The sequence below is a fragment of the Saccostrea cucullata genome, unplaced genomic scaffold, assembly GCF_032062105.1.
Source record: "Saccostrea cucullata isolate Sc308-1 unplaced genomic scaffold, CSIRO_AGI_Scuc_v1 ctg9487, whole genome shotgun sequence".
In the NCBI taxonomy this organism is placed as follows: Eukaryota; Metazoa; Mollusca; class Bivalvia; order Ostreida; family Ostreidae; genus Saccostrea; species Saccostrea cuccullata.
In genome coordinates, this window is record NW_026928981.1 from 14,326 (window position 1) to 29,859 (window position 15,534).

At 35.2% G+C, this 15,534-nt stretch overlaps 1 protein-coding gene and 1 pseudogene across 1 annotated transcript; one reads left to right on the plus strand and one right to left on the minus strand.

Moving 5' to 3' along the window:
* Nucleotides 1–1,664: 1,664 nt before the first annotated feature.
* On the minus strand, nucleotides 1,665–2,697 carry LOC134279514 (purine nucleoside phosphorylase LACC1-like; annotated as a pseudogene).
* A 4,706-nt stretch (nucleotides 2,698–7,403) lies between these two features.
* LOC134279515 (uncharacterized) lies at nucleotides 7,404–9,035 on the plus strand. Its single transcript, XM_062761925.1, has 2 exons — nucleotides 7,404–8,664; nucleotides 8,914–9,035. The coding sequence occupies exons 1-2, from the start codon at nucleotides 7,404–7,406 to the stop codon at nucleotides 9,033–9,035; spliced, it is 1,383 nt and encodes a 460-aa protein (XP_062617909.1).
* The last annotated feature ends 6,499 nt before the right edge of the window (nucleotides 9,036–15,534 follow it).

The window sequence follows — 15,534 nt, forward strand, 5'->3', positions numbered from 1 at the left end:
TTATTGACAAAGACGGTCAATTTCTGTCTATTCTTCTTTCAGGAGAACAAGGGATAGAAAAACCATGTAGCCTGAGCTATGATGATATCAATCACCTTCTTTGAGTGGGATCGTCTAATTGCAACAAGCTGTTTGTATTCAGATATATAGATCGACAAGGCTATCTCACAGGTTTGTCTGTAGAATCTCTGAAGTACTAAGTCATATCTAGAAACAGTCAAACCGTTGTCCCTCGATAATGGGGAAGAACTTGCACGGAAACTGATCCCTTTGGCCTTCGGACTGGGGCAACAGTTTTCGGGGTCTTTCCATTACCATGAGACAACGGCTTGACTAAAACACATGTAAATGTATACTGTTTCACAAGCTTGTTGGTGATTTATATGACGTATGTGATTCAGCAGAGAGACAGGAGGAGGGAGTTCCTGGAGGAAGAGCGCTCCAATTAGCGAACCACCACAAGAACAGTGAATATATGGCTAGTAATATTAACGTTTTCAGTCCCGAAGAATTTTCACGAAACACGGAGAAGTACTAAAGAGTTCTGCTTTTTTGACATTTTTCCCCACAGATATTTTCTCTAATCGAATGAGATCCAGCTCACCGTAGAATTTGAAACAATTGCATTTTATCAATTCGTATTATTTCTTATTTTATGAATTCATTTCATTCATTTAATTTTAGAGTGCCTAGAATGATGAGGGCTTGTCTGCAGAGCTACAACTTGGTTAAAATCCTGTTGCACTATTGAAGAACTGAGTGAACGTAAATCAGTCCTGTTTGTGCTGGTTGATGTTATACATGTTTTGTGTCTTTTCAATAAAAATTAATATATAACTTTAATCCAATAAACTAAGCTTAAATAACGAGTCAACACCATGTGTTTTTTTTAAGATAGCTGAATCGTTAAGCAAAAGATTTTGAAAAATTACGAGTAAAGCGAAAATATGACAACTGCATTGCACTGCAAAGCAAGAAATGATCGATCGATATAATTAAGTGCCTGAAAAACAAAGGTTATATATATCATTTCATTGTTATCGTGCATTTCGAAGGTAACAATGTTCTAATAATCTTTTTTGAGATTGTATAAAAATTCTTGGTCTAACGACATTCACATTTGTTTGTGGTATTTGAGATCATGGTATATATCGTCTTCAACTTTTCTGCGTAGCGTACAGTAAGTTGGAACAAGTATAGCAAACTTGGAGCTAAAATGAGCAGCCCTGGAACCAAAGAACTCGAAAGTCACCACTCAAAAGCTCCATTAATTATCCGTTATTTACCCCTTAGCGATAAGCATTATATTTGCGCTTTTACCAAGTTCACTCCCCCCACCCCCAAAAAGAAAGACAGGACAAGATCACGTTGTATGGATTACAATCATCTTTTTTAATTTAATACATTTCATATTCTTAACAGTCGAAGTTACATTTATCTAGCCCCCCCCCCCCCCCCGCAAAAAAAAAATGTGTGTGCATTTTCATATACATGATGCAGGTTAATTTAAATTTCAAAGATATACTTTTGCCATCTGAAATATATACTCAATGCAACATCATACGTATACACTCCTCATTTGTAATTAAAAGGGGCATGCCCATGGGCACCTTGACATTTCTACGATGATGACTTCAGGCCAATAAATCCAATCTGGTTTCCAAACGGTCGGCCGTCCCTCCGGTATGAGTACAACAGTTCTGGGTGTTCAACGGTACACAAACTGGACGAAGTGTCGATCAATATTCTCCGGTAAAATTCCATCGTATTCCAACAAAGTACGGATTGCTAGTTTTAGATCCACGGTAGGATTTTTTTTCTGAGTTATTGTTTAAGACACATCGAGGGTTTATGTCTTCGAATTGTTTGATGCCGTCCTTTCCAAAGTCAAAGCAGTTTTTGCAAAAGGAAGGTCCCATGACAACAAAAATATCTTTGTTTTGGCCTCCGAACTTACCTCTCATCGTCTTCACCGTTTCTGAGGGTATATTTGCTACGGACCCCTTCCACCCTGAGTGAACAGCTGCATAAGCTCGTCGTAAAGGATCTGCAAAAAGAATTATGACACAATCTGCACCAGGCGCTGCACACGTGATTCCAAATATATCGGTGGGTCACACCATCATAACCATCTTCCGGGGGGTCTGTTTCCATCAAGTGTACCGTATTTCCATGCACAGCCTTTGCAACAAAGAGAGTATCTACATCAAAATTTGCTTTGAATGTCAAACGGCGCCTGTTTTCTTGAACAATAATGAATGGGTCCCTCTTTGCTGTTGTATAGAGCATATTTAGGGACTTCATTCCAGGAATTGTAGAGATATGCCTCCCGTTCTTGTGGTAAAGCCGTGGTAAAATACGTCATTTGGCCATTTTGGGATCGACTTTTACTACAGGATTCTGACTTCGTCAGAAGTCTTCATCTTGCTCAGATAGTCCCGAAGGCTTTCGAATTCGGTTGTACTCTCTAGCGTTTCGCTGCTGCTTGATATATCTTCGCCAACTGCAACAACATTTCAGTTAACAGCTGGGGTGAAAAATACTTGAAAAAGGAATCTCATCTGTTGTTTGTGTTTATAATAGTATTTATTTCTGGACACGCCGCATTGTCCAAATGATTTTTAGCAAAATGGAATCTGGCATTCAAATATGTGTTTTGTATTTCAAGAACCTTATCCTTTTAACTTTTGTTCCCATTTTTGCTAGAAAAAACAAAATGTGTTTGTGAAACACTCATGCCTCCTTATGAGCTTTTAGAAAAGGTTGAAGTTTCTCAAATGCAAATCAAACTCCAGGGTCAAGAGATAAAAGATTATGTAACCTAAAGAAAGGAAATGTACCTGTGAAACATGAAAGCCCAAGCAATAACCATTAAAAAGATGTGGCCTAAGTTTAAGTTTTTAAATGTGTGTCAACATTCAACGTCAAAGGGTTAAATTATAGACAGCAAAGAAAATGCTTTGTCATAAAAAAATCAAAATTTAAATATTTAAGCCCTAGCACCAACTGTTCAAAAAGTTATGGACAAAGCTAAAGTAAATTTTTGCAAAATTTGATAAGACTGCAGATCAGAGGTCAGATATGTTGGTACCCGGAGAAAGGTCATGTCACAAGAAATAAGCATTTGAAATATGAGAGCCATAGTTCCAACCAATCAAAGGTTATGGGCAATAATAAAGTTGTTGCAGACAAACAGACGGACGGACAGGGCAAAATTTTATACCCTCAAATATTCGATTACGGGGGCATTAAATTACGCCTTTACTTTAATTCGGTAAGAGTGCATCCCAACACCCACCCTCATGTACAAGGCTACAAAACTCCCGTCCGTAACTAAAGAGTGCACCAGAGAGATAATCTCGAAACCACTACGGACTAGAACCATTTAAAAAATGCAAAATGGCTATTGATCGAAAATTGATAATCAGTACTTCTCAGAGCTTGGATAAACAATTTAAATGCATGTACTGAATAAAGTTAGTGTCTGTGGCCATATTCTTTTGTGCTTTTTTTAAAATGTGATGTGTAGTTTACACTTCAATAGGCATGGCAATAATTATATTTGTCACATTGCAATCTGCAATCTGGTTCCTTCCAGTTCTTGTCAGGGGTTAACCAGATTTTCGTTTTAGCTGTTTGGAAATAATAGCGACTTTTAAGGTTTCTTTCACCTCTTCATACAAAAACGTATTTGGAATTCAAATTGTGATCTACCTCTGCGGTTTGCAAGATGGCATCAAGAATAAACAAAGTATATTGCCTAAAAGATGCTGAGCTTAATAAGGATTATATGGTATGTGTAACAAGTTATCGAAAGATCTTTAAAAGTTGTGCAAGAATAACTCGATTGATATGTCAATATTACAATGTGTTTTGAGGGTCGATACGATAGATATACATGTATATATACATATATTTTATTACATGATTGAATAATTTCCCTTCCTGTGATTGACTAAGATCCACAATTGTAGAAAAATAATACGTTATTTTGAACTGCACATGACCTTCTAGGTCAATACAAGGAATTATTGCAGGTCAATATAATGATTCATGTGACCTTCCAGGTCAATATAAGGATTTATTGCAGGACAATATTTTGAATCATTCCTATTCCATTTTTCCTGTTACAATGTGTTCTTGTAGAAATTTCTCATTTAAAAAACTTTCAGTTAAAGCAAAAACAGCTTTGTAGGAGTTTTCTATCGTTTAATTATCTAATAAAACAGCTATTGCTGTCTTGTTTTAGGTCAATACAATGGTTTAGCCACCTTCGAAGTACAATATTCACTTCGCCCTTCGAGCTCAGTGAATGTTGTACTCCTCAGGTCTCTAAATCACCGCATTGACCTTAAAAACAGCAATAGTTGTATAATATATACTCTTCAAGAACAGAAACGCATAGTAGGAACAATTCCCTGAAAAAAGTTTTTAGATGGATAATCCGATATGATTGATTTGAGTAAGATGCATTATCTTTTAACACAATTGTTAACTGTAAAGCTATTCCACAAATCTCATAGATAAAAAGTCCTGATTTTGCCAAATGCTAAAATAAAGTTTTTCTTAATTTTCATTTGTTAGTTTTTGATGCAATTCTTTCGTAAACAAAAGGAATATCAAAAACTGGCGATCTCATTGTAGATTCTGGTTTTATCTAAAAATTGACCTATTTTAAAAATGCTGTATCTTAATGTTGCATATCGCAAAAGGGAAAATGTGCGATTGGAAGCAGGTGTACCACAGTTTACAACTGCAGGAGGTTTTAATGTTATGCACATCAGCATATTTAACCAATAAAATCATATATCATTAACCAGGAACATCCAATGTTTGCAAAAAACCTGAACTGCACAGAACATCTAACAATTTTGCAATTGTTTGCAATTGACCATGGAATGCTAGAATTATTGCCACTGTTCTGATCCCACAACACCGTGGTTCCATCAACACCGATACATTTTTGTTAAGCTACTCGTCCAGAATAGTACAATTCTTAGGTAAGATTGGACTTTCAGTAAGGCGTGGCATTCTCGACGTTACATAATTAGCATCTGAAATTTACACAGCTTTTATTCACTGTTGAAATATACATGGGATAGAAATTGGGGCAAATGTCAACTAGTGTATTGAATAACCATTAACATTGCCTCTTCCGGCAAAGAGATTCAGCTTAAGTCGTCTCATTGTTGTCAACAACTTTTAATGTTCCTGATGTATTAATTTCTTAACCAATGCGAATCTATTCGCCATTTTACAGACGCTAATTACGCTAAGGGCCGAGAATACCATGCCTTACTGAATTTCCAAGCTTGACTGAGAATTGATTGCCCTATTTATTGCAAAGCCTATTGTAAGTCTAAGAGTACATATTTAAGCTTCGTAATGAACGTTTTACAGAAAACTTCCTCCAGGAAGTTGAAAGATGTGGTGGTTGTAGTGTAATATGGAAAACTGTATTACATAAAAGTAAAACTGGTCTGGTTCATATTCAAAGGATTTAAAGGAAGCTCTAAACAACAGAAACTGTTTTTTGGACTCAGAGAAAAATATATCATATAAAGATATGCATATTGAGACTTTTTCATTCATTTGGAAGATAGGGTACGTGCCTTATTTGCGCAGGAAAAATGTTCAAGGACAATGGACTATTTGTGAGCAGAGATCACTGTTGTTTACTGACGTTGGAAAAATTAATGAAAATAATTAATTAAATTTCTTACTCTTGGTCTTATATAATGCTAAAGATATATTAATCTACTATATTATGTAATAAACGGTAAATAACAATTTCTTCAATTTTACATCTAAGGAGAGATCACTCTAACTGCATAAAACTATCCAATAAATAGAGCTCTTTAGTGTGCAGTGTTTATAGCTTCCTTAAAAGAAAAAGTACTCCAAGGATATATTCTACCTGCAAATGCCTTTCCAATATTGCAGCATACGGCTCATTTGACAATCACATTCTTGCAAACCAACAACAACCTCTGCCATGGTCATCTAAAAAGCCAGATTTAAACCCAATTGAGCAAGCATTAGACAAAACGGATTGACATGGTTTTTCCAAAGACAATTGCATCCCCAGACTCTACAACAACTGACCAAACCTCTACATTTGGAGGAGGAGAGTATACCTATACAGCATCTATTACACACATCTGCTTCCATTAGATGCCGTTTTATGCTATCATTTGTGTCTGTGGGGGCATACTAGATATTGATCATTAATGGCCTTGAACTGTCTATGATTTTAAAATTCTTGAGTAATTAAAACATTTAGATAGGAGACCTATTGTTAACCACATTTCTCTATTATCAATACATCATTTTACTAAATAATCTTTATGCTTAATGTGATAGTAAAATTCCACAGTGACTATGCGTTTTTTAAGAGTATATATAAAGCACTAAAAACCTAAAAACACTATACATTGTATATCCTAAGTGTCGGATCTGCAAAGTAGATACATGTACAAGGTCACGGGTGGAAATTTATATAAAGCACTAAAAATGACCAACGACGCGGACAATAAAAATTGTCCGATACAACAACTTGTTAGTTCATACATGTTTAGTCTGTCGTTAATTTTAATGTTGCCTGGTGCTTTTCATACAAATTGTTAGGCTATTGTATTGATTATCAACGGAATTTTTCCGATCACTACAAGGAGCTCATGGTCGGTGTTAACGGGTGACAGGGGATGCCTTTTTCTCCGAGGTATCTCATTCCAACTGGTCTGTGTGTGTCCTGCTCCTAATATGCATTGTTCCAAAGGACTTTTGAGTTTGATTACTGTTCGTTATCTTCAGATTCATTACCTTAATCATTCCTTGTAAGAATTTTTAACTCTAGAAATGTTTTTTCTTATTATAGATAGTTCCATAAAAATTAGAAACCCTAAAGAGAAGAAGCACAGTAACTTAGCTTTATCATCATGAATTCAACTTTCACGACAGTGGTAAAAATACGGCAATGTTCTCAATGCAAAGAAAAAAATGTAGAATTTTATTGTAAAATATGCAAACAAGATTTGTGTATTTCTTGTAAAAAGAAACATGTATTATATCTTGACTCCAAAAATCATGATGTGATGATGTTTCGTTCAAAGTATGGGGATTTTTTAATATCAGATTGTTGTGTAAGACACAGGAGCTTAAACAAGTGGTTTCAAGCATGTAAAACTCAAATCTGTGTCAAATGTAATGAAAATCACCTTGAACTCGAGGAATTGGATCTTCAATCAGCGTATAAAACTTGCAGACAAATGTACAGTAAAAGGATTACTCATATTAGAAGTGAGATACTTTTTCGTAATCGTGCTATCCTGGCAGGGATAAATAATGATCTCAAAATGAACACTTGTCATAAAGATTCAAAAATCTCTAACCTTCAATCAAAAATGAAATGTAAAGCCCTCGATCTTAAGGCTTTGATTGACTTGGTTATAAATGGTGAAATTGAAAGATTAAAACTTGCAATGAACTCAAAACTACAACAACTAAAGAAAAACATAATATGCATGGAGAAGTATGAACACCGATCTAAACGATTAGCAAACAAAGCCGTGCAGTTTCTCATGTTTTTTAAAGAAAAACCATTACCCAAAGCAGAGGCTATGTGGAGCACAATTCAGCTGTCCGCGGTTACTGGACTCAGCAAACTGAATGTGATCGACTTTTTTAAAGAAGTTCAAATTACGGAGATTGGACCTAGAGTGGTGCACAATAAACAGCTGTTTAAACTGTTGCCTAAAGCTGTTTTACAAAAAGATGTCACAGTTTTAGGTACTAGTTCTATTAATCACATATCCCATGTGACGCCAGACCGGGTTTGGGTAAGCGATGATGACAATAGTTTCCTGATAGATACATCAGGTAACATTCTTCACATATGTGAACACGACTCTTCCTCTGTTGGAGTGCATACAGTGGCAAATGCTGGAGAACTTGTCTATATAGACAGAGATAGTAACATATCAAAACTATCTACAGACAACAAAACAAAGACAACATTAATTGAAACCGAAAAACTTTTGAAAGTGTATTGTGTCTATTGCTCTCCTTCTACTGGAGATATTCTTGTTGGAATGGGGAAAGAGCATTACGATGATCCAGAAGTAATAGTATATTTTACAGAGAACAAGGTGAAAAGGTACAAAAGCAGAGGAGAGGAGGTTCAGACCCTCCAGTTTAATGATGTCACAGGGGCAGAACTATACGATGATCCTCCATTGATGATTACTGAAAACCGTAATGGAGATGTTGTTGTTTCTATTTATCTGACTGGAACACGTTTTGGTGTGTTGGTGGTTACGGACCGTGAAGGAAAATACCGCTTCATGTACTCAGGACCACCATTTCCGCCTCCCCCCTCGTTACCACCCAACTATAACTACTTTCGCTCAAGTGTACTTATAAATCCTCGTGGAATCTGTACAGATGCGCTGTCAAACATTGTGGTCTGTGATTTCGATACAAATACAGTACAGGTTATTGACAAGGACGGCCATTTTTTGTCTATTCTTCTGACAGAAAAACAAGGGATAGGAAAACCATGTAGCCTGAGTTATGATGATATCAATCACCTTCTTTGGGTGGGATCCGTCAAAAGCAACAAGCTGTGTGTATTCAGATATATAGATCGACAAGACTATCTTACAGGTTTGTTATTCTATTGAACGTTATTATATCAGCACAGGAGTCTGAAGTTTTTATCGCCAATCAAAAAAAAAAAATTCCGGAAAAAAATACTTCCCACCCTTAACTAAAAAAACATAAGGATGGCAACGTGTTTTGGGGGGCCCAAATAAACAAATAGATCTGGGCTTGGCCAGAAAAATCTCGCAAATAATTATCAAAATTATTATTTTTATTAACATCTCTTATTTGTAAGAACTTTTCAGCTTCCAGGCCCCCGAACCCCCAAAAAGGACCTTGCCTTAGACCCACTGTGGGCTTCAGTACAGCCACCTGACCCTCTGCCGTCTACTGGGCCCTCCCCCCTTACGAAATTCCTGGATCCGCCACTGTAAAATGTTGTGAGACAGTAATTGTAATCATTGTATCTTTTTTACGGTTCGAAAATAAGTTTTAAAAAAATGTGTTTATGAAACACTATGCGCCCGGTGGAAATGTTCGAAAAAGCTATTTTTAGCAAAAAGGTCAAGGTCACAATTCAAAAGTTATGGCGAAGGTTAAAGTTGACAACAGACAGATAAACAGACAAACAGACAGACAGGAAAAAAAAATATAAGTCCCCGATCTGTCGATCGGGGCGCATAAAAAATGATTGTTATACCTTTAAAAATTTAATTGTTCCTACACATATCTATACGAAAAAAGTCATATTTTGCTGAGCAGGCATAAAAAATCGATGTTGGACCGCTGAGTGAGATGTTGGATCGGTCGATGAGATGTTGGACCGCTTACGTCACAGAATGGGCGGTGCTTAATATCATTTTATTCGTTGGTGTTCAAAAGTGACGAACCCGAGGTTGTGTCACGGAAAACTACATGTATGTTAAAAAAATCAAAATGAAAGGTATATCAAAACATTTATTGACTATCTTTTGGGGCAAAATGCGTTTTGTCGACCCTCGAACCAAACTGTCTACAGTCAATAAATGTATAGTATTTTCAGTTTTTGCAGGACTGATCGAAAACCCAACTTACCACTTCCTTGTCCTCCCCGCTTTCATCAAGTCACCATGACATCGTTTATTTTTTAACAAATAGGTTTGAAAATGCATATTCATTTCGTTTAAGTGGGTTCCAAAAAATGCTGAAAACTGTTGTCGATGTATTTGAATTATCAATTATCATGTCTCTGTCATTACTTTACAAGATGTGTTTGTGAAACACTTTGCGTCCGGTGGCAACAAAGTTCGAAAAAAGAGGCTATTTTAGCATATAGTTCACAGTCAACAAAAGAACTTGATACGTGGAGTATAAATACCAAATATGAAGTTTCTATCTCTTATGGTACAAAAGTAATGGCAAATGGTACAAAAAAGCTATTTTAGCATATAGGTTACAGTCAAGGTCACAATTAAGGTCACTGACCTTGGTGTCATTTGAAAGAACTGAACTGGTGGAGTATGCATACTTAAAAAATCTTGATAAGTTGAACTATATAGATCACGTGGAAATACCGGTAGTTTGCAGCAAGGAACGGCTGCATCAGCGCTGACCAAGGCATCCCGCTGTGTCACTCAGTTAACTTTTGATAAACACATTATCGGAGAGGAAAAAACACAAGTGAATAAATGCACTGCCTTACTTTGTTGAACTACATCACATCTTAGAAAAAATATTTTGAAACGGCTTTTTATAATTTTTTTCACCATGATTTTAGGAATGTGGAATAAAACAATTGTAAAAGAAGAACTGAATAAAAAGAACCTTTTTATCTAAATTTTTATTTTTCCTCAATATGCTTTAAAAGATATAAAGTAATTTATAACAAACAAAAAGTAAATGGAAAATGTTTCTGTAAAGATTTGAATTATAGATGTTTGTTGTTTCTATAACGTTTTAACAATGTTTTCCAAACATTTCAAAACAATGTTATATTGATGTTTTCTGTTAACATTTGTACCAAGAATTTATAATAATTTTCATTCAATTTAAAAATAAATATTTTTAAAATTTGAGTCAACGTATCACAATTAATACACCACACATTGTGTATATTCTTAATATCATATTGTGATTTTTTAATACTTTTTTCCCCAAACAATGGAATGTGAAAATATTTTTTACCATGCTTTTTAAATAATAAAAATGATTCTAAATATCATTATAAAAATGTTATGTAAAAATGTTTCTAAAAAACTTCCTTCCAACCAGTATTAAACGTTATGAAAAACATTTTAAAAAATGTTTTTGAGAAACGTTTTCTAAAAACGTCCTTAATTATAACCTAACTAAAACGTTATAAAATATTTTACAAACGGTATGTCAAAAACGTTTTGGAATAACATCCTTACAACCGGAATAAAATGTTATGAAATCGTTTTGTGCTACCTGGAAACAAACAGACAGACAGGATAAAAATGTGCGCCCCAGATCTATCTATCTAGGCGCAGAAAAGGTCCATTATAATCTGTCAATCCTTAAAAATAGCAAACTTTAATACGTTTTAAGTAAATGCCATTCATTAGAATGGGGAAGAACATGGAAATTGCTACTTGTGGCCCTCGGACTCGGGCAACAGTTTCCCAGGTCTTCCTCATTACTTCGGGACAACAGTTTGACTGTTCCTCTCGTAGTCATGAAATACATGAAGTGTATAATGTTTCACAAGTTTGTTGATGATTTAGATGACGTATGTGAATCAACAGAATGGCTGGAGGAGGGAGTTCCTGGAGGCAGTGCGCTCAAATTAGCGAACCACTATAAGAACAAAAAATATATCTCCCAACATACTGAAATTTACAGTCCCGAAGCATATGCACGATACTTGGAGAGGTACGAAAGAGTTCTGCTTTAATATAAAATATTGACATTTTTATTTCAAGTATTCTCGTCAGTACATATATATTCGTATTGGATGAGATCTACATCATGGTAGAGTTTGAAACAACTGCATTTGACCAATTTATATTATTTTTCATTTTATTAATTAATTTAATTTTAGTTTGACTACAATGAAGGAGGCTTGTCTGCAGAGCTGATAGTTTGGTTAAATTTCCCTTGGACTCTTAATATTTGAACTGAATCAACATTAATCAGTCCTGTTCGCGCTGTTGGATGAATACATGTAACTTGTTGGGTTTTACATGTATTTATGTGAATTCAATACTAAAAATAAAATATAATTTAATTCATCTAAATTATTATTAGCTTATTTATTGGATGTGTTATATTAAAGTTGCATTGTGGGTCTCACTGACAAAAATGCAAAACCAAACAATAGGCCCGGAACCACTTTGCTCACCTGAGCACATTGGTTAGGTAAGGGCAGAAATCAGCTCAGTATTGAAATGTTTTACAAGGAGGAGGCACACTTGAATTTACACTACCTTGGGATTCTTTTATATCATTATGACTAATAATTATAGCTTTGCTGTTCTTGAGAAGAGTATTTTGAAAGATCTTTTCTTATATACTCAGTATTCCTATGTAAAAGTCTGATTCTCCAGTGTGACCCCACCATACCCTTGGGATTCATGATTTGAACAAACTTGAATCTACACAATGTACAGAAGGTTTCCTATAAGTTTCAACTTTATTGCCTATTGGTTTTAGAGAAGATTTTAAAGGATAACACACAATTTTCACTGTTTTTGAATTAAAAAGAGTGTATGGCCCATTTTAATACTAGTAAACTTGATTCACCTCCACCTAAGAAAACTAAATCGTGGCAAGTGTGATTGAAATTGGCCCAGTGGTTCAGAAGAAGAAGTCAAAAATGTGAAACGTTTACAGACTATAGACATAGTGTGATCAGAATTTCTTGTACTCACTTTGTTCTCACTTGAGCTTTCAGCTCAGATGGGTTAAACATTTCACTGTATCCATCAATGGTATTGATTAAAACATACAACTGTCAGGCCTATTGAAATCGATATATATATATACTAGTATATATAATCCAATCAAGTAGGACTGGACTCTAGACTTAGATTCCCTTAAAAAGGTAATTGCTTTTACATATAATACGTAAAGTAATATTTTTTTCATTAAAATTAAACATCCAGTCGATGTGAAATATGGTGACTCTAGCACGCTTCATCAAACAAAGTGACACGCTGTTATTGGAATGATAGTAGAATGAAGGACACGTGTTCGTCCTGGTTATTTTACATATCCTTTGTTTACGTTAAAATTATTCCAGTTAACGTATACATGTATTAATGTTTGTTTGTGTACTGCACTGACCCGTGCCATTGTAAGTTTCCTTAGCATATCTTGCTCTTCTGTCTTGGAAAAAGCACATACTTACTCTCTCTCTCTCTACCGAGTGTTTTACAATTATAGCCACGAAGAATACGTCCCGCTACACAGAAGACAAATGATTATACTGAACATGATGCAGTGGCTAAGTTAATGGCTTATATAAGGAACCTAAGATATAAAACCCTAATAAAAGAATATGGCCGACAACTTCCTATAACAGCTTTAAGTACCTATAAGTCCTATTTTGACCAGACTTGCACGGATGCACACTGCTGGACTTGCTTCGATCTGACCTACATTTTCTGGATGAGTGACCAGGTTAAGAGTATTGGAGCAGAGTTATTTGCCATACCTGGACCAAACTTGCATGGATGATGCATTAAGGGATGCGCACTACCAGAGTTGTTTCAGATGCTGGATTTGACCTGCATTTTCTGGATCAGGGACCAGTTTAAAGCTTTTATAGAAGATTTATTTAATACCAAGAAACTGTAAGACCTATCTGAACCAAACTTGCAGGAATGATGCATCAAAGGATGAACACTCTTAAACTTCTTTCTGAGTGAGCGACTCGTTTAGCTTTTAGATAAATTCATTTCAACAGTGTTGGACTTTGTGTACGTTATTTCCTATCTTTATCTATCAACTTTTGGCTTCCAAATAATAGGTTTTTATGTCATTAAGTTTCACCACAATTGCTCTCTAAGAACTACAACCGACGTCATGATCTGGCAACCGTTTTACGCAATGCATGCTTCCATAAAAATACAACTGATCATAGATCTAACTTTGCTGATCTTGGGAAGAGCTTTCCAGTATATACCAATATAAAACTTTGATTGCCAGTTGTAGTCCTAGACCAACTCTACGGTCTACCCTTGAGGGTTATCGTTTGAGGAAATCTGAATTTGCTCTATATCAGTGGATGCTTTCATATATATATGACTGATCATGGCTTTCTTGTTCTTGAGTATATCTTACAAGATTTTTCGCCAATAGTGGTCACGCCCTATCCGCGTGGATTACGATTTGAAGATAATTGAATCTATACACTTTGTCAGAATGCTTTCATATAAAATTCATCTTTTCTGGTACAGTTGTTTTTGAGAAGATGATTTTTGAATGATTCACTCAATTATTTACCTTTCCTTTACTACCCCCCTTGGTTGAGGACGTGACCCTTCATTTCAATAAACTTGAATCCTCTTTACCTGTGCAATGTTTGGTTGAAATTGGCAAAGTGGTTCTGGAGAAGATGAATTTGTAAAATGTTTATGTCAACGACAACAAACAACAATGTAGCTCACTTGAGCTTTCGGCTCATTCGAGCAAAAATATATATCTTCTAGATGACTAGTGTGCAGTGTTACAACGCACTTTGAAAAATTACGCACTTTGAAAAAAAATTTCAAAGTGCGTTAAATTTAAGACCAAATCAACGCACTTTGAAAAAAATATATTTCTTTTCAAAGTGCGTTAATATCGACCATATATTAACGTACTTTGAAAAAATGTGTATGGCTTAGTCAATATTCTTGCACATCTTACACTGTAGGTATGATAAATAATTGAACCTGTTTGATAACTCATCGGTGACGAGGTCACTTCAGGATGTTAAAGGGAGTGATTTTTCCATACTTTGAAAATTCTTTCTCTCTTAAATGTTTTACTGTACTTATTTTTTCCAGTTTGCATGCATTTTATGTAAACTAAAATCATTGAAATTTTTCAACGTCATATCAGTTATGCAAATACATACATTTGGGTGTAGCCTAGACATCTGTACCGGGGGTTGGGGGAGGTAGTCACACAAATGTTCTGCAAAGATATACATAATATAGGCATTGAAAATCGGGGCTTACCTCGGGGGATCTACTTTCAATTTGCTTCCGACGGCTATGTACAATGTATAAGAAGAAAAAAAGAGTTGGACTGGGAGACCTTCTTCTCGTCTTCTCCTTGTTCTCAATGAGTTAAATGAGTACATGTAAATCAATAAGTTTTTCGAAAGATATAATTATTACAAATTGATTTTCTAAATTACTAAAATCTATAAGTCTAGAATTTTTGTTTTATGCATATTTTTTTTTCAAAGTGCGTTAAATGTCCCCATGGTAAGAAAATGTTTATGTATACTATTAACGCACTTTGAAAAGTATATACATGTACTCCCACCTTTTTAATCAACAGGAAGTCCAGGCTTTTTTATATCACTGACAGCTGCTTTTTCAGTAAAAATGGAACTCGTAAATCTACTTACCTGGTCATTGGTCAACTGCAAAATTATTTTGTTAAAACACATTCTGATTGCACACACAAGTACTCTGAAGTTGACATCAAAGAGATGCTTGCGTTTCTGATTGACCATAGTTTTTGGTGAACAGGTATTCCAACAATCTATTGGAATTCCCATGGGTACCAAATGCACTCAGACATTAGCAGACCTATTTTTAAATTCATATGAGGCAGAATTTGTGCAAAATCTTACACGTGAAAAAAAAGAAAACACTTGCTGTGGCCTTCAACTCGACATTTAGATATATCGACGACGTATTGTCAATTAACAATGGTTATTTCCATTCCTACGTCGATACGATATATCCTGGTGAGCTTGAGATAAAATATACCACA